The sequence below is a fragment of the Ictidomys tridecemlineatus genome, chromosome 1, assembly GCF_052094955.1.
Source record: "Ictidomys tridecemlineatus isolate mIctTri1 chromosome 1, mIctTri1.hap1, whole genome shotgun sequence".
NCBI lineage: Eukaryota > Metazoa > Chordata > Mammalia > Rodentia > Sciuridae > Ictidomys > Ictidomys tridecemlineatus.
Genome location: NC_135477.1, coordinates 103,033,058 through 103,059,790, shown reverse-complemented (window position 1 = coordinate 103,059,790; position 26,733 = coordinate 103,033,058). Strand labels below are relative to the sequence as shown.

Here is a 26,733-nt window from a genome sequence, read left to right as displayed (position 1 = left end):
AGATGTCTTCTCCCCCATGTGTACTATGTAGTATCTCAACAGGAACTACCTATCTTGAAATAAAATTGTCTTGTTTTAGAACATATAGCTTTTTAAAAATTTATACAGATATACTGCGAGTGGACTTTTGTTTATATTTTAATTTTAAAAAATATTTAAATTATCTTACTCTTTCTGTGTTTAGTTGTGGAAGTTCTTTTGCAGGGAACAGTTTCCTCCACCTGACTTATCTTACTGTCAAATACCACTATGTACCTACAGTTGTTTTTTTGTTTTTTACTTTTTAGTTTTTTTCTATCCAATGTAGATGTGTTCAAGCTGGATTGGTATTCTTATGGCATGACCTATTAATACTAAGTCATGTCTCATTGCTGGCTGGTGTGTGATATTCAAACTCATCCTTGTGCTTTCCCTCCTTTAGACGGGAATCAGATATTTATGTAGGAATGCCTGATTCCTTTTGGTGAAAATATTTGAAATACATATTTTCTCAGTGTGACTATGTGAACTACTTGATAAACTGTTAGTTTAATTTGTATGTATTTGTTTTCAATTTTAATCCTTGCTCTTTTTCATTGCTTGTTTGGTTCTGTTTTGTTTCTACTCTAATAAGTTGGTTTGATGTTTTGAATTGATCTGGTGATTTAATTTTGGGAATATGTGATAATGAAATGGCATCACTAGCTGTGGGGTGTGAGATGCTATACCTGTTCAGGTGTGTCAATGGTGAAATCCTGAAACTGAGCACTCAAAAACAGAAGTGTTAGGATGGATGCGGTTATTCCTACGGAAGCATTGGATCAAGTCTCTGGGACCTAAAACCCACAAAACCCCATTTTAGGATTATTGAATTATTCTTAAATAGGTTCAAAGGTAAACCTTCAAAGTATTTATAGGTGAGTGTTTAGCTCGTATAATATTATAGACAACAAAAATCATGAAGGAAGATATTGATACATTTCTTTGTGTAAAAAAGAAATAATTTTATGTATCAGAAAACATTAAAAATAAAATTGGAACAAAATTGACAAATCTAGATTGCATATAATTTTCTTAATATAAAAGGAGTTTTAAAAAACTCATTGAGAAAAATAACTCCTCTCATTAAAAAATACATCAAAACATGAGCAAAATGTCCAAGTCAGCCATGACAAAAGAAGAAATGAAGTGACCAATGTGTATAAATATGGTTTAATTCCAGGGTTTCTAGGGTTATTTGGTTGGGAACACATTGACCTTTATTTATATTATGTAACCATCCTAGTACTGTAAAAATTATATATATAACACACATATATATAATATATATATGTGTGTGTGTGTGTGTGTGTTTGTGTGTGTGTGTGATCTTATTTTAAAGAGTAGACCCACCATTGATCTATAAAGTAGATCAAACAAAGAAGTTGGAATATTAGAAATTATTTAGTTGTATAAAGAAAAATATGCCAGAAATCTCAGGTACCAATTACTATAATTTAAATCTAATTGTGTCTGTGAGACCCTTGGTAGCTAAATCAAAAATGAAATATTCAGTTTGTTGGCAGGAAGGCAAAGACTATGGAGAAAATTCAGGGGTTTTTTTCTTGTTAATTTTTTACTGTGTGAAAAAGAACTTTATGTATGCCTATTTACTACTGTATAATAAGAATGACTATGCTTCCAATTCTTTAGACCAAAATCAAAAAAATCATCTTTGATCCCTTTCTTCACATTTTAATCTGTCCTCTTAGCTATTTATTATCACCTTTACCCTAAATACTTCCTGAATCTTACCACATCTCATCCTAACTACCTGAATTCCTGCAAGCCTCATAACAGGTGCACTCACTCCCCCTCCCCACGCCCCTCATCCTCAGATCTAATCTGCACCCGGCAGTTCTTTGTAGAAGAGATCACCAAACTCCCAGGATGGGAACCACTAAAATGAAATCCAAGTTTCTTTCTATTGTTTTCAAGACTCTAAAGGCTCAGATCATGTTCATTTCTCTGATTTTTTCTTCTTTGACTCTGCCCCTCTTTTATGAGGCCGTGGTCATGTGGTCATGTCTTCTTCCTGACTTTTCTGCACAGATCATTTCTGTGCTGGCCTGTGTTCCTGAAGCCATCTTAAAACCTTCCCCTGTATCTTGACACAACTGCTTCCTCCTCATCAACTGGCTCCACTGAAGACTTTGTCAAAGTAACCCAGCTCAAGCTCTTCTTAGTTCCCACCTATAGTCCTCTCACTTGTCCATTAACCTATTTTGTTTTCTTCACAATAGTTTTTCATGTTTGATGTTATTTATTTCCTTGTAGGATTTCTTTTTCAGTCTCTGCTGGAGTTTCTGCTGTCATTCTAAAACAAGTGTCTGGCGCATTGGAAGTGCTCATAAATATTGTTAAAAACATGAATATATTAACATTGGCTATTTGAGAAAGTTTATGTCATAAGAATATTTTCTTACAACATTTCAAAGAAATCTTCAATATATATTAGGAAATAGACATTGATTATTGAAATAACAAGGTAACAACGCTGTTAAAATGATTTACTGTCATGGTAGAATACCACATCTGTATGTTGGAGGAACTGTAATATGTAATTCATTTCAACACCACAAAAATGCAAAAACATAATGGAATTACACCAAGCTGTATAGATTGGCTTCCATTTAAGCTGTTTAGAACATCATGGTATACTATGATATCATATTCATTCATATGTTGTGGAGCTATTTTTGAAATTTAACTTATTTCTTTTCTTCTCCATTCAATATTCATGGGAAGACTTTACAATTAAAATCCTGCCCTTTCTAAGAAAAACCATTTCAGACCTTTTATGGTATTTAGCTTTCGTTCCTGAAATTCAGCTCTGTGAGATACTAAAAGCTTTTGTGCTTTAGCATACTGCAAGAATTAGAGCTTCTTCCATTTATGGAAAACCTTTTTAAGCAGACCCATTTTCTCAAGCAAATTCTGAAGCAACTCTTGGCTTCTCCCTTTCTCTTGTTTTTGCTATTGCTTCACATGCATTCCATCTCTTTCTTCCTTTTCCTTCACTGCTTTTTAGACTTTCAGAAAAGTAGAAACTGGGTTGCTACTAATCAGCCCTCTTGGATGTTGCTCTGCAATTGCCAATCAAAGCTGGGTTTGTTATATGAGGTTTATTCCTTTTCTGATTATATAACTTTATCAAATTGAAGAAGCAATTAAGAATTTCATTTGTTTTCCTGGGAATAAAATAGTTTTTAGAGTTGTTTTTGGTTTTTGTTTGGGCACTGGGGGTTGAACCCAGGTGTACTTTATTACTAAACTACATCCCCAGCCCTTTTTGTTTTTCATTTTGAGACAGGGTCTTGCTATGTTACCGAGGCTAACTTGGAACTTGTGATCATGTTGCCTCAGCCTTCTTGAGTGGCTGGAATGATAAGTTTGCACTGCTGTGTGGAGGCCAGTTTTTAGTTTGTCCACTAACTATGTCCTCCTGTTGACCGCATTAAGAAGTTGTTGAAATTCCATGCTTCACCCACCCTCCAAAATCAAAATTTTCTCTCAAGAAGTCAGTCTTCCACAGGGGAATATTAAATTCTCTGTGTTTTTTAAATTTTGTTTTGCTGAATATGTGATACTTTTGAATGAGTTTCTTCCTATAAAATCAGGTAGTTAGTTGATAAATATGACATTTTTCATCATCTTTCAATCAGGTTAGTTCTGAGTCCCAATTCCAAGTGTCTAAGAACCTACCTGCTTAAATGTCATATACTACATTCCTCTTTGAGGACTTGTTGCCTCTGAGGGAGAAGGAACTCACTACCTGCTCTCTCTGCCCTCTATGTCTTCCATTATTTCAAATCCACCGTTACTACCACTTCTTACTTCTTTACCTCATAAGTCAATTAATTTCCTCAGAGGGTTAGAGACAGCTCAGGTCAAATAGAGTCAATGACTTCAGACTACTTCCACTTTTAGCCTTGCTCAAATCTGATATAATATACAAAGAGTAATTGCTATAGCATAAAAGACTGGAAAAAGCAGAGTAGCCTGCGTCTACAGATACAGAAATCAACCAGGAAATGGAAACTCCTGGTACCTTCTTTTCCCAAGGTGGGGGCATACTCTAAAGTTACGCAGCTGGTTTGCATACATTTATTTTTACAATTCCCTGAGTTCTCACTGCTCTGCAAATAGACCAACCCCTACTGACTTCTGATGATGATGCTCTGTTCCTTACCCTGTGATCTTCTCCTTCTAACTTTGTTCTTTTTTGCTCTTGCAGTGTGGAAGATGTTCATTTAAACAAACACCTCTGTCCCCAAACCTCTTCATGCTAAGCACCTTAAATTCCTTGGAGGAGAGAGTTGTTACAAAAACCTAACACAAATAATAAAAAAGAAAATGGTTGCTTTGGATAGAAGTAATGACAAGGAAACAAAAATAAATTAATTAATTAATAAAAGGTGCAAACTCAAGAATCTGTTACAGGGGGAGTTTGCTATAGAAACAGTTAATTCTCAGGAAAAAAGGTAGAATATTATTTTAACAGAAAATTTTGAAATTCTCAGAAATTTTAATAGCCATTAGTATTCTTAGTATATTGGGGATTGCTTATAATCTTGTGCTTTTATGTGATAAAACAGAATACTCTGTATTTGTAGTTCAATATTTATCAAAATCAGGTTATTCAAGTTTAAGCGAAACAACATGTCATCTACTTATGAAGAAACATTTGGTGATTTTTCACACCACATTTACTTAGTCACAAGGTGTTTTCATAAGGAATGTTTCTCAACTTGTATGTATGAACTAGTTCAGCATTTGAACATTTTTAAAAAATTTTCCTTGGATTTCTTAAAGGGAAATCAACATTATTGTTAATTTGGTGATTCAATTTCACAGAATCCGTGTATTATGAGTCAGGATTCCAATGATAATCCTAATAAATTTCCAGGAACAAATATTTTGATAATCTTTTCAGTGAATTTTTAATGCTACTGTGATGTTAAGAAACCACTCATGGCCTCGAGATCCTTATGGTTTCATGATAGAGACTCAAATGGGAAGAAAGAAAGGTCTAAAGCATGACTTCAACAGACGCATCTTCTAAAAATTCATGGGTAATGAAAGGAAATAAAATAGGGCAGGCAAGGAAAGCACTAAGAAAGTACTATTTACTGATGCACAACAAATCCCAAAGTTTAATGACTTAAAAAAGAGTCATTTGTTTTGCTCGTTGATGTGCTATTTGTCAGGGCTTGACAAAGGCAGCTGGCCTCTATGCTACGCCACTCAGGTGAGGATTAGAGGATCCTCTTCAAGATGATTCATTCAAGAACCTGAAAGGTTTGTGCTGGTCATTGGCAGGGAGCTTAGACTGGGGCATTAGATTGTTCTCCTTAAGGGCTTCTCTATGGGCTGCTTGAGTTTCCTTGTGGTGTGATAAAACAGAATACTCTGTATTTGTAGTTCAATATTTATCAAAATCAGGTTATTCAAGTTTAAGCGAAACAACATGTCATCTACTTATGAAGAAACATTTGGTGATTTTTCACACCACATTTACTTAGTCACAAGGTGTTTTCATAAGGAATGAATCCTGGAGCAAGACCTCAAGGGAGCCAGATGAATGCTGTAGCAGGTTTTATGGTCTTGCCTCAGAAGTCACAGAGCATCACTTCTGCTAGAGTCATAATCCTGTCCATATTCAAGGGGAAGGAACCTCCATCTCACCTTTGATGGGAGGCATGTCAGAGTCACGTTGTAAGAAAAGCATATGGAATGGGAGAGACTTGTGGCCATCTTTGGAAAATGCAATCTTCTGTAACTAATCAAGCAGCTAAAAATCTGTCATTCTCATGTGCAAAATAAACCCAATTTATCCCCAAATGCTAAAAATCTAAACATCTTCTTAAGTCTATTTTATATCTAAAAACCAAATGAAGATTAGGTTCTTTGTGTATAGTTCTTTGGGAAAAGTTTCTCAGTCTGATGAAACTTAATTGAAGAGATAGTATGGGTCATCACCCACACCCCCCCAACTTTCAGTGATTGGACAGGCTCAGACATTTCCACTGAAAATGGGGCTATCAGGAGGCATGTACAGTAACTGGCCCATAGTGAGCATAATGTCCAGCCAGACTAGTGTTGCTAGTTTATTCATTAGTGCTTAATATTCCTGCTGAGATTTATCCATTGCAATTCTGGTTTCCATACTGTGGGTTTTGCCCTTTGAGTTGTTTTTTTTTATATTCTTTTAAAACAATAACAGCAACAATAAAAGTACTGCATTTAAAAAAAATACTGCATTTATAACTAGTCTTCTCGGCCTGTTTGCAGCCCATATAATGTTAAATGTCCAAGTCCACTTTTATTTTGTATTGTTCCTATCTTTTTTTTTTTAGTACAGAATCAGTGCTTTTTACACCTGAACAATTCCCTTAATGGTGGTTTTTCTGATTCCATATCTACCAATATCCCCCAAGATAAGTACTGCTTTACTTAGGTTCCCTATAAGATAAATTCTTAAGACACTTACAAACCCAGTTGTTTAATGCAGAGAATTTGTGAAATATATTATTAAGTAATTATAACCAAAATGGGTTTTCGTGTAACTCTCATTATTAAAATGGTTGTTTATTTTGAGATTAAAAAAATATAGGAGGGCCATTGTCAACCTTAAAAGTTTGAATAGATACTGACTTAGCTGAAGTCTTAATAGAGATCTTATAATTTCATCTTAGATTGCTGGATTCTCTGGCCTAATACTGTTCATAAACTGAAAATAGTTTACTATTTAGAGAGGCTAAGAAACAGATATTTGTTTACTTTTCTGTTAAACCCAACAACAATTTGTTCTTTACCTCATGTATTTACTTTTGCATTTATTAAAGACGAATAAACAAAAAATTAAACAGAACAACAACAACAAAAAGCCCTACAAATATCTTCATCTTAATCATCAAAAATTTTAGGTACATTTCTAATTTTCACATTACCACGAATGATCATTGCCAAGCTATACAATTCTATATTACAAGGGAAACCCTTACTCCCAATTTCCAGCAATATTTTTCTTTCTTTCCTTTGAGCGCTTGCTGACAGCCTCCTTGAAGCTTGTAACTAATTCCTGCTAACTTCTGCTGACACTTTCTTGGGGAACCCTTCAGCATCTCCTTACTCACTGACACAAGTCCTTTACGTTTCTGTTATGGTAGACCCTTACTTCTGTGTTTGTTACTATAGCTGTCTAACAGATTACCTATAATTTAGCAGCTACCATTTTATTTTGCTCTTGATCTTGGAAAACAGGACTGTGTGCATGATTTGCCTGGAAAGGTTTTAGCTCAGCATTTATGCAGTTGCATTCAGATAGCACTCAGAGCTGAAATAGATGTGGGACAAGCTAGAGAAGCTCAGGCAGTCAGAACTGACAGTTTCTCTCTCTCTCTCTCTCTCTCTCTCACTCTCTCTCTTATTCTTGCTTTCACTCCCCTCTCAGAAATTCGCCACCTGGGCTTCCCCAGGGAAAATTAGCCCTGAGCAGTTGAGTTGCTGAAGGCTTCTTGAGAGGCTGTACCAGTGAGCAGGGCAGAAACTGCAAACCTTTTAGGATCTCACCTGAGGAGTCACAGGCTATCACTTCTGTCATACTTTATTGTTCAAAACAGTCACAAAAGCCAATTTATTTCAAAAGGAGAGGACATAAACCCCACCTCTTCAGAATAGGAATCATAAACAATTTCAAACATGTTTTTTTAATTTGCCACATAAAGTAACTGCAATTATCCATGCAGGTAATTATGCATAAGGAAGTTTTATGAAGGACAGAAAGTAGGCCATGGGAATGAGAAGATCACAGGTCACTGAATTGGCAGGCCTTTGTGAGTGATTGGCCCTTAGTGGTGAAAGAAGATCCTGGATGAATTCCAGGTGTCTGGTTTGGGCAAAAGCCTATAGCAACAAGGAAGGAGGCACTAAGGAAAGGAGGATTGGAAAAGGAGGGGGCATTATGGAGTAGGATGACACTGATACAATTCCAAAAGCCCAGTTTGATATACCAGGAACATATCCAGGTGAAGGTATCTAGGAAATACTTTGATAGATTATAAACCCCTCTGGATATGGAGATTATATGTATATATACATACACACACACACACACACACACACACACACACACACTGAATGAAAGGAAGATATATATGTCAATAGTGTGTGTGTGTGTGTGTGTGTGTGTGTGTGTGTGTACTGAGCAGAAAAAAATAGCAGCACTTTTAGATAGGTGAGTGAATGCCCCAGCCATGCCTCTAATGTGTGCTGAACACCTGTTCTACTTCATGAAGTTTAGGACATCTACTTTTTAGCAAGAAAAGCAGAGGACTTTGGACTCATGACTCTGGACCAGTACCATTGAAGGGACAGGAGAAAACAGCAAAGAGGACTAAGAAGAAAAGACCAGATAACTCATTAAGAGTATGTATAAAATATAATTTCTAATTGATTTACCATCAGAACTACTACATAATTTTTTAAATGAGGCATTGGCTAAAAAAAGAAAGCTAGGTAATTTATATTTGTAATTTTTAAATTATTTTTATTCCTTACTTCAGAGTCAAGTGATTCAATTTTAAACATCAAGTAATGACGATGACAATAATAAACACAGTACATAACTGGTGTAATAGTCTGGATTTAAAGCATACTATCTTAACTGCCATGCAGCACTGCCTTAAAAGTTTGCTGTAAAACCCCTAAAATTTTTTTTTTTTGATTTGTAAAGGAATGAAAGGAAGAATGGGAACAGCATGAGAGAATGGGAGAGAGAGATGAAGATGAAATAGATAAGGTTGCACAGGAGGGGCCTCAATGAGGGGCTGTGTGGAAAACCCCATGTAATAGAAGGCTAGAGGAGGTGTTCTGCCAGGCGAGTGAGCTCTGTTTGATAACCAGACTATATAAATTGTTTTGAGCAAAAATGATTATGCCATCTGTGGAGAACAGAGGACTGAAAAAAGGTATCATTAATATCATTAAGTATTCTCCCTTGTTCAGTGCCATTTTATGAGCTGGCTCTACAGCATGCTCTATCTCCCAAGATGATGGTTTCTAGTGTAGTGGCATCCCCTCCTCCACAGAAAATCTTAACTAAGCTTCTCCAGAAATCTTCACCATAATTGATTTTAGAACCATCAGCAAAAGAGTCTCTACAAAAGACCTCAATGTAGGCAAACTTTGTATTTTCCTGTTGCTCTGTTTTACTTGGCCACTGGCCTGGAAGAAATCAGCACTACAGGTTCTGAACGCCCCTTTACTAGTTTTTCACAAACATTTATCCAGTATAGCAGTTTGTAGAAGTGTGTTTACAAATGCAAAATGTGATAATAAAAAGACAAATCCTTTAACAAGGCCTCTGGCCTTGAGCTGGAGCTTCACAGAGATGTCTACATTTCTAAGATAAGGGAGGTTACCAATTGGGCTCCATGGTAACAGCTGGCAGAGGGAGGAAAGAAGAAGAGAAGAAGCTCTCCCCTTCTCGGGTGTTGTCCTTGAAGGGTTAACTTGCTCAGAACATTGAAAGAAAAAGCTGCTTTTATGTGAAATTCTACAGACTGTGAACTTCTGAGCCCCTCCCTTTACATGCTGGGTATAAAGTTCTGAAACTTCCTGAACTCAGGGTTCAGGGTATTAATTGATTACTGTAAAAGCTGTGCCCTCTGAACCTGGCTGCAGCCAAATAAAACTATTTCCTGCATCTTCAGTGCCTTGCTTTATCTGTCCCCTACAACACTAGAGCAACTAATGAACTAAATCACTCTGAAAAGGAATAAGGCAGATTGGGACTTAAGGAAAGAGTCCTTCTGACTTAGGCTTGACTGTTCTTGAGCCCCTGACTGAGAGGGTCTAACTGGACTGGTGATTGTATAGGAACCAGTGAATGCCTGGCCTCACTATTTAAATAGAAGAGTTTCCTTCACATTTATAATGAGTCAGAAGTTGTTATTTTTACAAAATCAATTCCAAAGTATTATTCTTAATAAAAGTCAAGAATTTATGGATCTGAAAGTTCTATTTTAAGTGAAACAGAAAACTTATCTTAAAATAGGAGATATACACATCTATTTCTTTATGTTTAATGCCTTTTTATTCTGAAGTTAAATTTCCTTCATTTCTAGAAGAAATTAATTTTAAATTAAACTCTGAGATGTTTGCTTCATTTTACATTTCTCAAAAGTATTCCAATCTTTACCTCTCAGGATTTATGAAGGCAGAAATAAAAAGTATTTCTTTAATTCTCTCTGCAGTAGTGAGGAAAGAAAAGCAGCAGACTTAGATTGTCATCCTCCTTGGATGGATCTCCTTAACATAATTGTCTCCAGGACTGTAGTGTTTTATGGTATAGTTAATTGTTCCATAGTTCTTAAATCCTGAAGAAAAATTGCAGTTTTTCTAATTGGTGTAAAATAAAGAAAAATGATATGACATAAGAAATTCCTTTACCTTCTGTTTCCATCCATCCGCCTGGTAGGAACCATGGTAACCAGTAAAACAGTACAGATATTGAAATTGGAGTCTTTATCACTTCTCTCTGTGGAGTAGTACAAAGTCTGAGAGGCTGCCCTCTGGAGCTTAAGACCTGGTTATGCCACCTACTAGCTGTACAATCTTGAGAAAATTACTTAACTTCTCTTTGTCTCAGTTTTTTTATAAGAATAGGATTATTGTAGTGTCCATTTCATAGCATCAAGGATAATAAATGAAGTCATATTAATAAAGTAGCTAGAAAAGCATTTGGCATAAATAAGTGCAAAATGTATATTTGGTGTAAAACAACAAACAGAGATACAAAAATTGTGGTATATATGTGCATTAAGAATTGTAGTGGAAAAAAAAAGAATAGCATTACCTTAGATTAGGTAGAGGGAAATGAAAGGAGGGGAAGGCAAGGGATGTGGGGATAAGAAAGATAGTAGAATGAAACAGACATTATGACTTTATGTATATATGTGACTGTATGACCAATGATTCTACAATACATATATACTCAGAAAAATGAGAGATTATATCCCATCTATGCATGATATATCAAAGTATATAAGTGCATTCTACTGTCAGGTATAACTAATTAAAACTAATATATTTTTTAAAAGACCTGAAACAACAACAACAAAAGAGTGAAATAAAGTATACACAGCATACTGTGGTGCAGGTTCGAGGGTGAAGGTTCTAGCCCAACTTGTCAGATGTGTCCATGTGACCAGATTACTTAACCTCCTAAAGTATTGTTTTCCTCCTTTGTAAAATGGAATAATCACCCAAAGCAGTACATGCTTCACCTGGTTTCTACAAACTTTAAATGGGATGGTCTGTGGCAAGCACATAGCACAGTGCCTGCTCCCTAGTGCCAATGATTACCAATGTGTATTCTAATTCCTGTGAATGTTCTGGCTCTGTCCCTGGGGATTTATCTTTAATTCTCAAGTTCACATTTCTAAGTCCTTTCTGGATATCTAGAGACCTAGGTCAGGATCCTCTTTGAAATGGATGGCCATGGGGCTAGAGTGAGGGCAAAATAAATTACTTAAGATCCCAACAGACTTTGCAGGGTGGCTTTGTTTTAGAGTATTTGCTACTATCCACAGTCTGGTCCAAAGCCTGTAGTCCCAGAAACCACACTTGTCAGCAGTTTCAGAGCACATCTCTCCTCCAAAGCTGGATTCACTCTAACAAAGCTCATACAACTAATATAAAAGATCAGAATGCCAATGTTTCCATTTGCAACATGAAGTGGAACTTCTGGGCATGAGCAGCTCCTGTGCCCATCCAGTTCATTGTGTCTGGAGGCCAGTCACACTTGTGGAAATCTCTAACCCATCTGTTCATTAATTTATATTAGAAGACAGATGCTGAGTTGCTCTTCAAGTCAAGTTTCTCCATGAAGGCATGCTAGATATACAAAATTCTAATCAGATAGCAGCTTGGTGAACATGGAATCAGAAGGGCAGATTGTTCTTGGACTTGCAGGTTTAGTAGTATTAGGGAGATAGGTCCACAGGTGAAAGACATTGGTCTGCTTTACCTGTTAGTAATGTGCCTCCCTCCAGCCATTTGAGTCTGTATCATCCTGACAGTTGAAGCTGCTTTCATTTATCTATATTCTAATATGTATATTTTTATTACAAGCCTTAATTCTCAGATGGCAGTCTTCTTTGAATGGCTACTGCCTGTGCTTGCTTCTGAAACTACTTTTTACTTATTTTCCTGGTCTGTGCTATGTCCTACCTGTTTCACACATTGTTTCAATCAATCAGGCTATTGCTGTGCCAAAGAGTCTGAGACTGACAACCTGTGGGACACATTTGGACTTCAAAAGCTTATTTTGTCTCATACTGTATAAAGGCTAAGATTTTAAAACAACTCAGTTCTGTAGCCTTTCTTGAAAAATCCAGAGATCTGCCTCCTTTCCACATCTGGTTAATTGTCTGGCACTGAGTTGAGGATGTCTTCTCTAAATAAGGCTAGAGTCCTGCCCTTCATTCTGGTTACCATGGTTCCTACCAGATCTAAGATATTGGACTGCTTTGCTGTTAGCAATGTGTGTGTCTCCAGCCATTTGAGTTTGCATCATTCTGACAATTGAAGTTGCCTTCATTTATCTATGCACTGACCTGTTAGATTTTTATTTCTAACTTTAATTCTCAGATGGCAGTTCTATTTTCTCATTTTCAGATTCAGTTCTCTGTCACCCCTGAGTAGGGAAAACACATTTAAGTTAGTAAGTCCTGGAGGGTTACAGTGAAGTGAAGGCTCAAGCGTAAGTCACAGAGCTGCAGGGAAGTGGGATGCCCTTAATCTTTCCTCAGGAAATGTGTGGTGCTGATGGTCACCCTTTTCTATTTCTAGCTCAAGAGCTTTTCTTCCTCCTGGGTGAAGAATATCAAACAGTCTAATTTTCCATACTTTTTAAGGTTGTAGTTTTAAATGTAATGCGAGCATCTATATTTACAAAAGAAAGAAATTTGAATGCATTGTCTAAGTGTATTTACTGTATGATTTCATTCAGGAACAAAAGCCTATTTTTATCTTCAGTGTTATAAATTATTAATAGTCTGATACAGCAAGGAGTGTGCACCATTTGTTAGGATTCTTAAGAAGCAAAGGATTTTTTTCTTACTTTTTTCTCTAATGAATGGAGAAACTGATTGAATCACTGATTATAAAAATAACCTTGTCTCCCAAGGGAACATTTTTTGTTGAAATTAATAACCTTTCCTTCCCTTTAACTTTTATCTTCTAAATAAATTAGGATTAATTTTTGAGTGATCTGAATAGACCTCCTTGAGAAAATATGAATCTCAGCTCCAGATCTTCTGTATTTGGTTTTCAAGTACAAACTATACCTTAGTCTTTGGGGTACAAGGTTATAATATAATCTCCTTCTATGTCCCTAGCATTGGGTGTGTGTCTGTGTGTGTGTGTGTGCGTGTGTGTTACAATAACATTTTAGTCCATCCTGCTTATGCTACTATAAAGAATGCATTAGCATAATCTCTGGCATATGGTTACATTTTCATTTCATTATCATCATTACCAATATTCGATCATAAATTGATTACTTGCATGGACCACTGCATGTATGGGGCACATGGCAGGTGTTCAATAAATGGGGAACTAAATTGCTCTTATGAAATAGGAATTCTCAGTTCTCCTTTAGATATAAAATGACAGTATCATTGGTAATGCTTTAGGAATAATAATTGAAGAACTTAATTTTCTTTCTTACATTTTTGTTATTATATTGCTGCTGGGGATTGAACTCAGGGGTGCAAGCTACATCCCAGGTTTAGTGAGACAAGTTTCTAGGACTTCACTAAATTGTTAAGATTAGCCTTGAACTTGGGATCCTCTTTCCTCAGCTTTTGAATCTCTGGATTACAGGCTTCCACCACTATACTAGGCCCAATTTTCATATTTTGACACAAGAAATACTTGTAATTAACTGAAAATAATAGATTTTAAAAATTAAAACCAGATCAAAATATTTGAAATTTAAAAACAAAACAGCAAAGGAAGTTATAAAGAGTTTTGAGTTACAGATATAACTGTAACTCAAAACACTGACAAGGTAGTGTTTATAATATATAAAGACTTATACAAATTAAGATATCTTCCCAAAATATGGAAGGGACAGACCAATGATCTAATAGGAAAAAAATAGTAACAATAAGATAAAATGCTCAATTTCAATAGCAATCAGGGAAATCCAAATTAATACACTGAGATTCTATACGAAATATAAACAAAATGCAATAGTGCCAGTCAGGAAAATCAACATTCTTGATATTTCAACATTTGGAGTAACAGTACTATGGAGATTATTTGCAAGAATAAGTATGACAAGAATTCTCATACATTGTTGGCTGCATTGTAAAGTAATCTATTTTGGGGTGCAGTTTGTCAAAATCTAGAAAAATAAGTGTGCATATCCCATGACCCCACAATTCTATTGATAGGTACCCATCATTAGAGAAATCCTTTCACATAGATGAGAAGTAAAATAGCTTGATTATAGCAATAAATTAGGAACAACCTAAATGTCCACTAATAGGGGGATGGATACATAAATTGAAATCTATCAGCAGTTAAAAAGAATAATCTATGCAGAACTATATGTAAATCTCAAGATAATGCTAAGCCAAAAATAATTTAAAAGATATATGCCTATGTATATATAAACTCTGATGCTGTTTTTATAACACTTAAAACATGAAAATTAATATCTTAATTATGATATACATATATCCAGTGAAAATATCAAAATGCATGGAAACAATACATGCTAGCCCAGTAGTATTCACTGTTGGAGAGAAAAGAAGGAGAATGGGATAGAAGGGATATATGTGGGCTTCAAGTGTATCTGTAATGTTTTATTCCAGAAAATCTAAAGCAAAGTTGGCATGATGTTAAGACTTTACACAGAGGTGGGGAATAAGAATATCAATAGACTATATAGAAGGTTTAAGCTATAAAGGATAAGTATGCTTTAAGAAAAAACAGTAGTATTTACATTAAGTTGTCAACTCAGTATGCACTTAAATCCTGGTGAGTCATATTAACAGTCAAAAGAGTACTGACTCCTGCTCAAACTCTAACCATCTTAGCTGTGAAATGTTTTAAAAAGAGAATACTCGGGGCTAGGGCTGTAGCTCAGTGGTCAAGTGCTTGCCTTGCATGGGTGAAGCACTGGGTTCGATCTTCAGCACCACATAAAAATAAATAAATAAAGATACTGTGTGTTCATCTACAATTAAATAAAGATACTGTGTGTTCATCTACAATTAAATAAATATCTTTTAAAAATAAGGGCACACAGTGGAAATCTAGGGAAACACCAAAGCATAAGGTATTATGAGTATGCCCAAAATAATGTAAAGATGTTTGAGAGAGAGAGAGCAAACCAAAAAAGCAACCAAAGTTTCAGATTTTGAGTTTACCCATTTTGTTCATTTCCCATGTTAAACACCTTTAAAAACTTAAGCCAAGTAATATGTATACCACTTATGGTAACTTTGAAATAGTTAAGTTCACAGAATTAAAAATGTAGAACTCAATGGGTTAATTAGGAAAGCAATTATTGTACCCAATTCAAGTACCAGAGAATTTTCTGTGAGCAGTAAATAATCAAGTTTATTTACTCTGTTCCAACATTAAGTTAAGAAAGGCATGTTGTCATAAATTCTGGACTGCTGATATGTGTACACTTGAATAAATCTGAGATTTATTTTATGAAGCCAATAGAAGAGCATACAGGAAACAAAGAGAAAAACAGTCAAAGACATTGGCTGTTATTAGAAGGCACATTGGAGATTCTAATGAAGCTTGCCATCTGTTTCTGTTGCTCTCTGTCCTTTGTCTCTGTTCTGTCTTTGGCATATCCCTTAGCCAGACTGAAAAATCAGGAAAAAAAAAATTGGGACTGTAAAAAAATGGAGATTGAGCCAAGGAAAAGCACTTTTATTTCTGTTACATTGTTTTGAGAAAATAATAAGGGAGAGTGAGTATAACATAGCAAAATGTAGAAAGATTAAAATATTCTTAAAGTAAAAGTTTTCTTCAAATTTCCTAAGGAATACATGAGTTCATTTTCATTTTAATGACATAGACAATTGATAATAAACCAGCAAATCGATCAGACCTCTCTTTGTCCCTTATCACTCCCTTCTTTTAAATCTCTTTCCCAGACATAACCACCTGTCCACAATTGGTATGTAGTCCTTCAGACACTTTCCTATGAATTAGCACATAAAAATTCATATACTCATTCAGGTATAATGTATTTTTCTGCCATGTTATTTCCAGTTAATACATTTAATATCTTTCAAGAAGCTTTGACTGTCAGTGCATTTATATAGCCTGATTCTTTCAAAAAATAACTGCCCAGTAACCCTTGGTATAGTTAACCCACTGTTTATTTAACCCTTTCACTGTTCATGATCCACTGCAAAATTTCCAGAGTTTCATTATTACAATTCTGCACTGAATATTCCATCATAACCATCATTAAAGCAGAGGGCGGATGTCACTTAATGCATGACCATATCTGGGAATTAGAATAGTGTTGCCAGAAATTTGTCTTTTATGTCTTTGACTTTGTTTTTTCTTTTGATTGGCCTTGGTTTTAGACAGTTTCACCTAATGTGGTAGTAAATTTGAAGCCAGCAGTTTCAGGCTTACATTCTCCAAACTTAACCTCTTTCCCATTATCAGCAAGATTGGGCAGTATGGCTCTCCCCAAACAACTTAGGTCATATGCTCATTCTTGGCCCTAGTACTGTGGCTCTCTGAGCCATATAACCTGATTTGTGATTTGTGTGTGTGTGTGTGTGTGTGTGTGTGTGTTTGTTTTGTGTGTGTGTGTGTGTGTGTGTGTGTGTGTGTGAGAGAGAGAGAGAGAGAGAGAGAGAGAGAGAGAGAGAGAGAGAGAGAGAGAAGAGAGAAGAAGGGAGAGAGAGAGAATGGGCAATAAATAGACATCCTAGTGATATTCAGATTTATATCATAGGGACCAAAATATTGTAGGTTTATTTTAAGATATTTGCTAGAGTAATAAAATGACATATAGTATTGTGTATAAAAATAAAACATTTTACAGATTAAGGATCATTAATATTCTTAAAAAGAGGCAATGTCTTAATTCAGAAAAGCATTGCCCTAATATATTTGCTGAAAATTCACTGATATGAAAAACATACTTTGTAACATTCTGTTATTTGCCAAACCATAGTAGAAATTATATATTTTATTTCCTTATTAAACAATGTTTATTAAATTCTGTTATGCATTGAGATAAAAAGTTGAATACAACAAAATCCTTAACCTCAGATTTCTTACTTTACTTGCACTGTTTGTAAGCAAACATGAATAAAGAAGACTATTTCAGACTGTGATGTACTATGAGAAATAAAAAAAAAAGATATCAAATGGGAAGACATTAGAGAAGGTCATTTTAGAAAAGATGGTGTGGGAAGATCTTTCTGAAAAGAGACCATTTGAGTTACAACTTGAAGACTGAGAATGAACTTTAAACTCTAGATCTGTGTTATTTATTATGGTAGCCATTTGCCACTTGTGGCTACTGAGCACTTGAATATACTAGCTCAGATGGAATATAACATGAGTGTAAAATATATATCAATCTATAAGACTAGTTCAAAAATATTAAATTATTTTAATAGTATTTTTTGTATAAATTAATGTTAAAATCATGATGTTTTACATATATTATTGTAAACTTTATTAAAATTACTTTTTTTACTTTGTTAATATGAGTGCTAAAATGTTTAAGATTACATAGGTGGATAACCTTACATTTCTTTTTAATAGTCCTGGTTTAGTTTATTTCAGCCTATTTGCTATAATTAACATGTTTTTTAAAATATTTTTCCTTGGGGAGGATGATAGTGGATGAATTTACATAGTAGACTTTTCTCCAAGGATCTAAGTCTATAATATTTATTCACTGAAGTGCTCAAATATGATAATTCAATGTGTGTTCAAGCTTAATACAGTTCAGAATTAAGGGGTAATGGGTGGTAGAAAAAGCACATAAAATTGCCACATTTGCCAGAGAAGTTGTGTCATTAGTCATGTTCTCTTAGAAATGTTCACAAAACAGATAAAGAAGGACTTGGAATTGGATAGGTGGGCAGAACTAGCATCACAAGGTAATGACAGCGTAGGACAGGATTTCTGTGGGAAACAGTACTAGAAAACTACAAAGCTCTATTTCCATTCTGTACTTAGTGAAAGAGATTCTATTGTGTTGTATAGAATTGCCATTTCTTGAATGTTAAAATAGAATTTTATTCTACACATTATTTTTGCATTGATGGGAATGTTAGTAACTTTGGTGTACCTTTTTTTTTATGTCTATCAGGGAGATGTTGGCAAGTTCACACACCTTTAATAACATTAAATGAAATCACTGCAGGGAACAAGCAGATTCATTTTCTTTATGCAGTGTTATTATTCTCATTTCTGACTGTGGTTTGTGCCATAGGAAAGACTTTGACTATTTAGTCAAATTGTGTCTGGTTGAACAGGAGAATGGTTCTCTAATGTTTAGTTTGTGAACATTTTAAGATCCCAAATATGATGTTTGTTACGTAATCTGTACTAACAATTTGGTTGGGGAAACTATACCCCTACTGGTTTGAGAGTTGAGTCACATCCTGTGAATCTGAAGCAACGGTATTTAAACATCACGGGTTCCTCTTACTTTCATTCTAAGTCCCTGCAGTTCAGAGCAGCAAGTGCTCTGTGCAAAGAGGCTGTTGCTATCCCTCGGTGGTGAACAGACACTCTTGCCAGTGTTCAGTGAAGGAAGCCAAGTCTGGATATGCAGTTCTCTTACTGGAGTGGAAGATGTATTGTTCATTTCTGAACAACTATGCTAGTTAGCTGCAAACTGAAAAGCGCCTACAATTTGCCATTTGTTTGTAGTAAGGTAAGTATCACGTTTTGGTGCACTCATTAGATTGTGGCAGTTTCAGTATTTGATGGTGCCTCAGAAAATGCCTTCTCACAGGATACTGGAGATGGCATTTGGGGTTCTAGTGTAAGTAATTAAAATCCCAATACAATCCATTTGTGATATAGGTTAATGGATAAATATTCCTTTGATAATAGTTATTTTTATAATAAAAAATGTAGTGCCTGTAATGGAAATACTATGGTAGTTTTATATTGGTTTAGGGTAATTTTTTTTTCTTTATAAGAATTTGGGGTCTTAATTTTTTTTTGTTACTGTATGATCTCAGTTAAAGATGAAATGTACACAAGAGTCCCATTAATTATGTTTAAAAATTTATTCTAAATAATTATAGTTCCATAATTATTTCTTCATTAAAATAAAAGTGGTCATAGTAACTAAAAAGTTTAAAGTGGAAAAGGAGTGAAAGCCTCTGCTCTGTTGTATTTGAGTCTCTACTTAATGAACAGATACCATATTTCTAAACTTCTGATTGATCTGTTTATTTTAAAATGTGTACAAGCTTATTTATCATAGCCTGCTTTTCTCAGTTGCTGTTGGAGACAGTCATATACAAATTGTGTGGATAGAGGAATCTGGATGGAGAATGACTGAGAGGTTTGTTTTTCAAATTCTTTAAGCTGGCTGCTGAAAGATTGGGATGAAAGACAGGAATGCTGTCTTGGCATTTTATTGTTTAAAAAATAACATCAAATCAAAGTTTTAGGTAGTGTCTGGTCTCATAAGTTTGGACCCTCATATTTAAGCTCCTTAAATTAGTTTGAGGTTAAAAAATAAAGTTAATTTTGACTTTGAGAGCTATTGCTTTGAATTTATGATGTTAATCAATTGAGATTTTTTTTAAAAAAATGTATCTAATAACAGTTGGCATTATGAATATCTTTTCTTAATTGATTCACTATCGTGCTTAGGAATTGTTTCAATTCTTTTCAAAATTATATCCACCACTAAATTACTACATTCTGACTAAAACATGAAAATTACTTCTCATTAGACATGTATTCAATAATTCATGTTTTTGCAAAGGTCAAAAGGTTAATAAGCTGATGGAAGGAAAGTAGGTTCCCTCTTCTTTATAGGAGAAATTAACATTATTTAAACTTCCTAATATATGTGAAGACAGCATTCCATGTGGAAAATAGAAAGAGAGAAAGAATTATAGAAAAGAACGTAGGACTGAGAATCTTTGGGACTTCAAATAGTGAAAAAGCACAAATTCTAAAAGATCATGAAGTGTTATAAATAGAATATCCTGATGCTAGATTATGTATCATACTCTGATTTTTTTTTTTTTTTTGCCTGGGCAAGGAAGGAGCTATTCTGGTTCAAATGATATTCTGCTAGAAATTTTTCCTTATGCTTATGTGTGAATTATTAAACTTCAATAAAAAGAATAGAGTACACCCACATAAAGAGAGAAGCATGTCTTATTGCACTTTGCCTTGTTTCCAGGTCTTCATTGTGAATTATAGTAGCCATAAAAACTGTTAATAGGAATGGCAACTCAGGTTGACAAAACGTTATCAAATCTGGTTTTTGTAATATGCTTCATTTCAAATATGGACATAATTATTTGTGATGTTGTACAACTGACTGGTGATTGCCTAATCACATTATTGAGGCATCTTGTTTCTTTTCCTTTCTGTTGCCCATCCTTTGGCTGATTTCCTGATTCTTTGCACTTCCAGAGGGGTGTGGTCAGTGGGCAAGAGGGAGGGAACAGGAGAGCAGAGAAGGAAAGTGATGCATGCAAAGGGTGTCATATTTCTGCCTCTCAACCTCTCCTTATAGGGTTTTATGTTTGTTCTGTTTTTTGTACTGGAGGTTGAATCTAGGGGTGCTTGAACACTAAGCCACATCCCTAGCCATTTTTTATATTTTATTTAGAGACAGGGTCTCGCTAAGTTGCTTGGTCCTCAATAATTTGCTGAGGCTGGCTTTGAACTTGTGTTCCTCTAGCTTCAGCCTCCCAAGCTAATAGTTTTGATGAAGAAAGAGGTTAGTCTAGTAGACTATGGGAAGGAAAGAGGAAGCATGGGGAGGACAAGAGGGAAAAGGAGTAAGGAAAAGGGGGGATTATGAACTGAAATCATTTCCATGCATGTATGAGTTTGTTGGGATAAATCCAACTACTATCTATAACTATAAAGGTCTAAAAAGGAGCAAAGGAAGGAAGGGAGGAAGGGAGGGAGGAAGGGAGGAAGGGAGGAAGGGAGGAAGGAAAGAAGGAAGGAAGGGGTTAAATATAATGCAAAATCAGTTTTTCAGATAACATGGATTTTAACCATCATGAAATGCTTTGACTTCTAATTATCTTCTGTATTTCTGTAGTGTCCATCATAACATTTTCTTTTTCATCACGGATGTTAGTAATTTGAGTTTTCTTTCTCCTTCTCTTCACTAGCATGGCTAATGATTTGTCTTATTTATTTTTTCAAAGAACCAATTTTTTTCTTTTGTCGATTTTTCAATTATTTTGTTTGTTTGTTTCAATTTCATTGATTTCAGTTCTGATTTTAATTATTTCCTGTCTTCTACTGCTCTTGGGGTTGATTTGTTCTTCTTTTTCTAGGGCTTTGAGATGTAATGCTAGGTCATTTATTTGTTGACTTTTTCTTCATTGAAGGAATGAACTCCATGCAATGAAATTTTCTCTCAGAACTGCCTTCACATTGTCCCAGAGATTTTGATACGTTGTATTGGTATTCTCATTTACTTCTAAGAATTTTTTAATCTCCTCTTTCATATCTTTTGCAACCCATTGTTCATTTAATAGCATATTATTTAGTCTCCTGGTATTGGAATAGCTTTTAATTTTTTATTTTATTACTGATTTCTAATTGGGACAGACATTTCAGATTTTACCTACCTCATGGGACTGTTGAAAAGATGTTATTGTATTTTATTTACTTTGATATTGTATTTTATTTACTATGAAGTGTTGGGCATATTTTTAAGGAAATGTTTTTGAGTTCTCTTAAAGTAATGGGGGTTGAAACACATCAGAGATACTTGAAATTCCACCCAGGATTTAAGATATTTTCTTTTAGGATTAAAGAGTCTCATCTTTCCATTTATTTTTATATATATATTTGTTTTTAGTTGTAGGTGAGCACAATACCTTTATTTCACTTTTTTATTTATTTTTATGTAGTGCTGAGGATAAAATCCAGGGTCCCGCGTTTGTGAGGCAAGCCCTCCACTGCTGAGCACAACCCCAGCTCCCTCATCTTTTCATTTCTAAACCATTTATTTCTTGTCCCTTTTCAACATACATGAAAACATTTTACAGAGATAATATATACCCTAAAATAAAAAAAATTAAAAAAACTCAATTTTACCTAAGCCCTAGTGGTCTTTCAAACTTCAAATACCTCAAGAAAATTTATTGTCACTCAAATATTCACTAAATGGCAATTAGAGATCATTTTCACTAAAGTTAATATATGATTTGTCTCAACTGGGAACTTCATCATCAGAAGTATTCAGCATCACATTTTTTTCTTCACTTTCTTTTCTTCTCTCTCTCTCTCTCTCTCTCTCTCTCTCTCTCTCTCTCTCTCTCTCTCTCTTTCTCTCTTTCTTTTTTCTTCTTTTTATTAAGTCTTTGAAGTGTTCATGATTTGAGGAGCCATAGCATAGGAAGAAGAAGATTTTAAGGTGCTTGTTCTGACTCCTGAAAACTTAGGTTTTCTGGATGGTACTTTAGATCCAATTGTCTCTAGTGAATCCTACCTAATATCAAAACAGGTAGTTGAGGAAACTAATGAGTAATAACTCTACTCACCTTAACCTGAAAATCACTTATAATAAAGATCCAATGAGATTATTGATGTGAGAGCACTTTGTGAACTTCATGTTATCCTCAAATTTCATCATCACAGAGTATTATATTCATAATTACACATTTGAAAGGGAACTTAGATGTCATTTCATGAAGAAGGGAATTAAGGTTGGAATGAGTTAAGGAAGTTTCATTGGCAAGTATCTGAGAAAAGACTGGAGCCTGTATCTTTTTGCCTGTCTTGTTAGCTCTTCTGTATTACCCTTGAGGTGGCTTTTAAAAAATAATTAATAATCCTTTACAAATGCTGATGAACATGCTCATAGAAATATATATTCTTTGTTAAATTCTTTGCTGAAGACATATTACTTTCTCTGCAGGTTTTGTGGACTGAGGATTCTCTCTTTGGTCTAGTTTGATGAAGCATGGATTTGTGGAATAGTTATCAAAATATCCTATCTGACTTTTGCAATTTCTTTGCTATTGCCATAGTATAAGCATTCAAATCCTTGTTCTTGGGAGATGAGCCATAAAAGTAAACATATTGAATGAATAAGGATATATACATATATTTCTGCTTTTAAGATTGAAGGTGATATGGTAGATTATTTGGATACATTTGTTGAAAGTGGTTAACAAAAAGAGATTTCTCCCAATGTTTACCTTTTAAAAAGAGATAAAATTTAAACAGCCTATGAAATTCAAACCATTTCTGTTAGAATTGATCTGGCTATTTTCTATTTATAGTACTTTACTATTTTTAAGAACAATGACAAGAGAAAAAGATGATTTCACAATTATAGAAGCTAATGACCTACTGTATCAGTAAACACAAGATTTAAAGAGGAGATGTTGATTTAAAACCTTTTAACAATAAGATTAGAAGATAAAACACAAAGGCTGTGACAATAGCTCAATAGCAGAGTGCTTGCCTGTCATGCATGAGGTCTTGGGTTCTATCTCTAGAACTGTTTTTTTTTTCTCAAAATATAGTATCACCATTTCTTTTAATAAAAATGTAACTCCTATGAAAAGTACATGCTATCTTTGTATCCCATGCTGCAACTTAGAGCTTCAAGAGATAAATGAAACTTACAATCATGCCATCTTATGAATAAGTCCTAGTGCTGCTTTGTAATAACATTCATGTTTGCTCTGATTCCAACTGAATGAATCTACTATATAACCATTCGGATATCAAGGGTGAGATAAATAGGAATGGATCCTAAAAATATTTTTGGTACATATAAATGCAATGGGATAGTGTGAGGTCTAAGGAACCAAACCCTGAGGCATAGGAATGCAGTGAGAGGAATTAGCAATTTCTTGATAATATTGGCCTGTTTCTCCGGTTTGTCACCAGAGGTGACAATGAAAACCTCATCTACTTTTAAATTTTTGTTTTCATATCTACAAACTTGGGAGAACACTTTCATGCCAGATAACAATCTCATACTTCCCATAGGTGCTTGATCGGTATTGATTAATGATCCTGTGAACATCAAAGTAAGTGGATTATTCCATCCCACTAGAAAGGTCCATAGATGTGTCTTTGTTATAGATGATGAGATTGATTCCTGGGTTTTAATTCCATCTTAATTTAGTAGAGATACCCACATTAGTCACTTATCTCCCTTTGCTTGAGTCATTTTGCTAGTGGGATGGCATTAGTAATATTTATTCATGGCAATTAGAAGCATGCCCAAATATAACAAATCAAGTTCCAAATCCTTCACTCCACAAGCACTTCTCTCCAGGATGAAAATAATAATCATGTCCAGTAATTAAGTCAGGCTGTATGATAACTTTTTGTGATTCATTTATCTTTATAGAAACCTTATAAGCTTTTGACACTATTTTTGTTTTTTATCATTTTTATCATTCATTTATTATAGATGAAGAAACTGAAGTATAAAGAAATCAAATGACTTATCCCAGGAATCACACAAATAGTAATAGAATAACCAGAGTCAAACCATGGTGGTCAAGATTCAGAGTCAAGATATTTAACTACATTTTATGCTGCCTCAGCTTAGATTTCTCTTGATTTTGGTAATTTGAAATGATTACTATAAAGTACTACAAAAAGGAAAGGAAAAAAATTTAATGTTATTACACTTAGTCCTTTTGATGACTACAACATTCTCATTCTTTGTGAGGCCAAGGACTTTATGATCTGAAAATATACTGAAGTTATTTGGGAACCATATAAGGTGAGGCTGGTAGAAATGTAAAATGTGTCTGGAATGAGCAAAGATAACAGTTCTTGTGAGCGATCATGGTTTGACTATGTGAAAAGATTTTTGTTGTTGTTTTATTATTTTTGAGATTGGCGGTTGGGCATAATCAGTTTTCAAGATATTCAGTCACCTGGTGCAGTTCCAGGAAAGTTTGTGAGAATTTATGTATATTAAGGAAGATTCATATCATGTCTACTTTTCCATGTATGCTCCCTAAACATTTCCTTATGATAGTCATTTGGGTAAAGGAGTAAATTGAGTGAGTGGTATAATGGAAAAGTTTAGGTCAATTATGCAACCAGGTCTTTTTAGATCTGCTTTATCCAGAGACAACTCAAAATATGCTTGAAATTCTTGGATAGTTTTTAAATTCATGTTTCCTCAGGTCTTGCAATGAAGAACTTGCTTCATAATGTTGTGTACATTTAGTGCTAGCACAGAGCCTAATACACAGCAGACTCTCAGAAACAGTTCCTGGCAAGTTGACTGGCTGGTTGGCTGGCTGGGTGTAGACAGGTAGGTGGGTGGATTCATGGATGGATGCATAGATGGATGAATGTTAGGGATAAACTGGGGCATCCCCAAATCTTCTCTAAGTCATGACTCATGCTTGAAACTGGGTTGGGACCAGACCGTCACTGAGCATGTGGGCACAGGGGAATGATGTACAAAGTATGGAAGACTTTACTTCAGTTCAACTCATATTTTTATCTAGAATGGACATAGATGTAAGCCATTTCTTGCCACAAGCTCTTCCTACTATTTCATATTAAGGTTTTTAATTATACATAATGAATTATAATTTCTCACTTTCTTAATTCAAAAAGCTATAATTATGCAGTTATATGTATATATAATATATGTATATATGTATAATATATGTAATATATGTATGTGTGCCTGAGTGTATACACAGAGGGAGATAATGACAGAGATAGACCTAGATTTGATAATAAAATTAAAAGATTAAAATAAATTTGAACACTCAAAATAAGGATAATTGTTAGAATTTAACGATTTTAAAATTTATTGTGAAAAATATTTAAAATGAAGAAAAAACAAGTGGGACAGAATATCAAAAAAGAGAAAGGGATTTTATAAAATCAATTTTTTTAGTCATTTACAATATTTCTTTTAATTCAAAAATGGAAGATTTTTTTTCTTCATTGGCCTGCTCACACTAAGACTAGGAATCAAAATTTATTTGTCACTATCCATAACTGTGAGGGTTTCCAAAATGAGGATGGTGACCAAGGGCTCAAGTTAGGAAGTTCTACAAGTTTCAGAGAGGGTATTAAGATACTTCTTGTTTCAAGTTTCCCAAAGGGTGGGAAGAAAAGAGAGAAAATTTTCCTGTAAATACTCTTGAACAAGCAAAACTAAATAGGGGCAAAATAGATCCAAGTTGTAGACAATGGAAATGACTCTATTTGGAAAATTACACACTTGGCCTTGACCCAAAACAATCATTAAAACAAAAAGAAAAGAAAATCCCCCTATCAGCGCAGAATCATTGGATAGATTTTCTTTCCCATGGCCCTAAACAAAATAGCACAGAGTCACTATTTGAGGACATTCTATTCCTTGGTGTGCAAGTGCTTTGTATTATTGGAAATGCATTCAATTCCTATGGTTCCCTTAGAAATATCATGTTCCAAGCCAGCAGTGAACAGTGTTATCCCAGC

The 26,733-nt window shown here is 34.6% G+C and overlaps 1 protein-coding gene across 9 annotated transcripts in view; it reads left to right on the top strand.

Annotated features, from left to right (window-relative positions):
- Positions 1–26,733, top strand: part of Mctp1 (multiple C2 and transmembrane domain containing 1) — a 504,787-nt gene that overhangs the window by 145,500 nt on the left and 332,554 nt on the right. Inside the window, exon 1 of one of the 9 annotated variants that reach the window (XM_078045006.1) lies at positions 18,706–18,979. The exons of the other annotated variants lie outside the window; for them this stretch is intronic. Within the exon in view, the coding sequence (XP_077901132.1) occupies positions 18,923–18,979 (57 nt within the window). The 5' untranslated portion in view covers positions 18,706–18,922. Of the gene's footprint in view, positions 1–18,705; positions 18,980–26,733 lie in introns of those variants that run through there. 9 annotated transcript variants of the gene reach the window in all.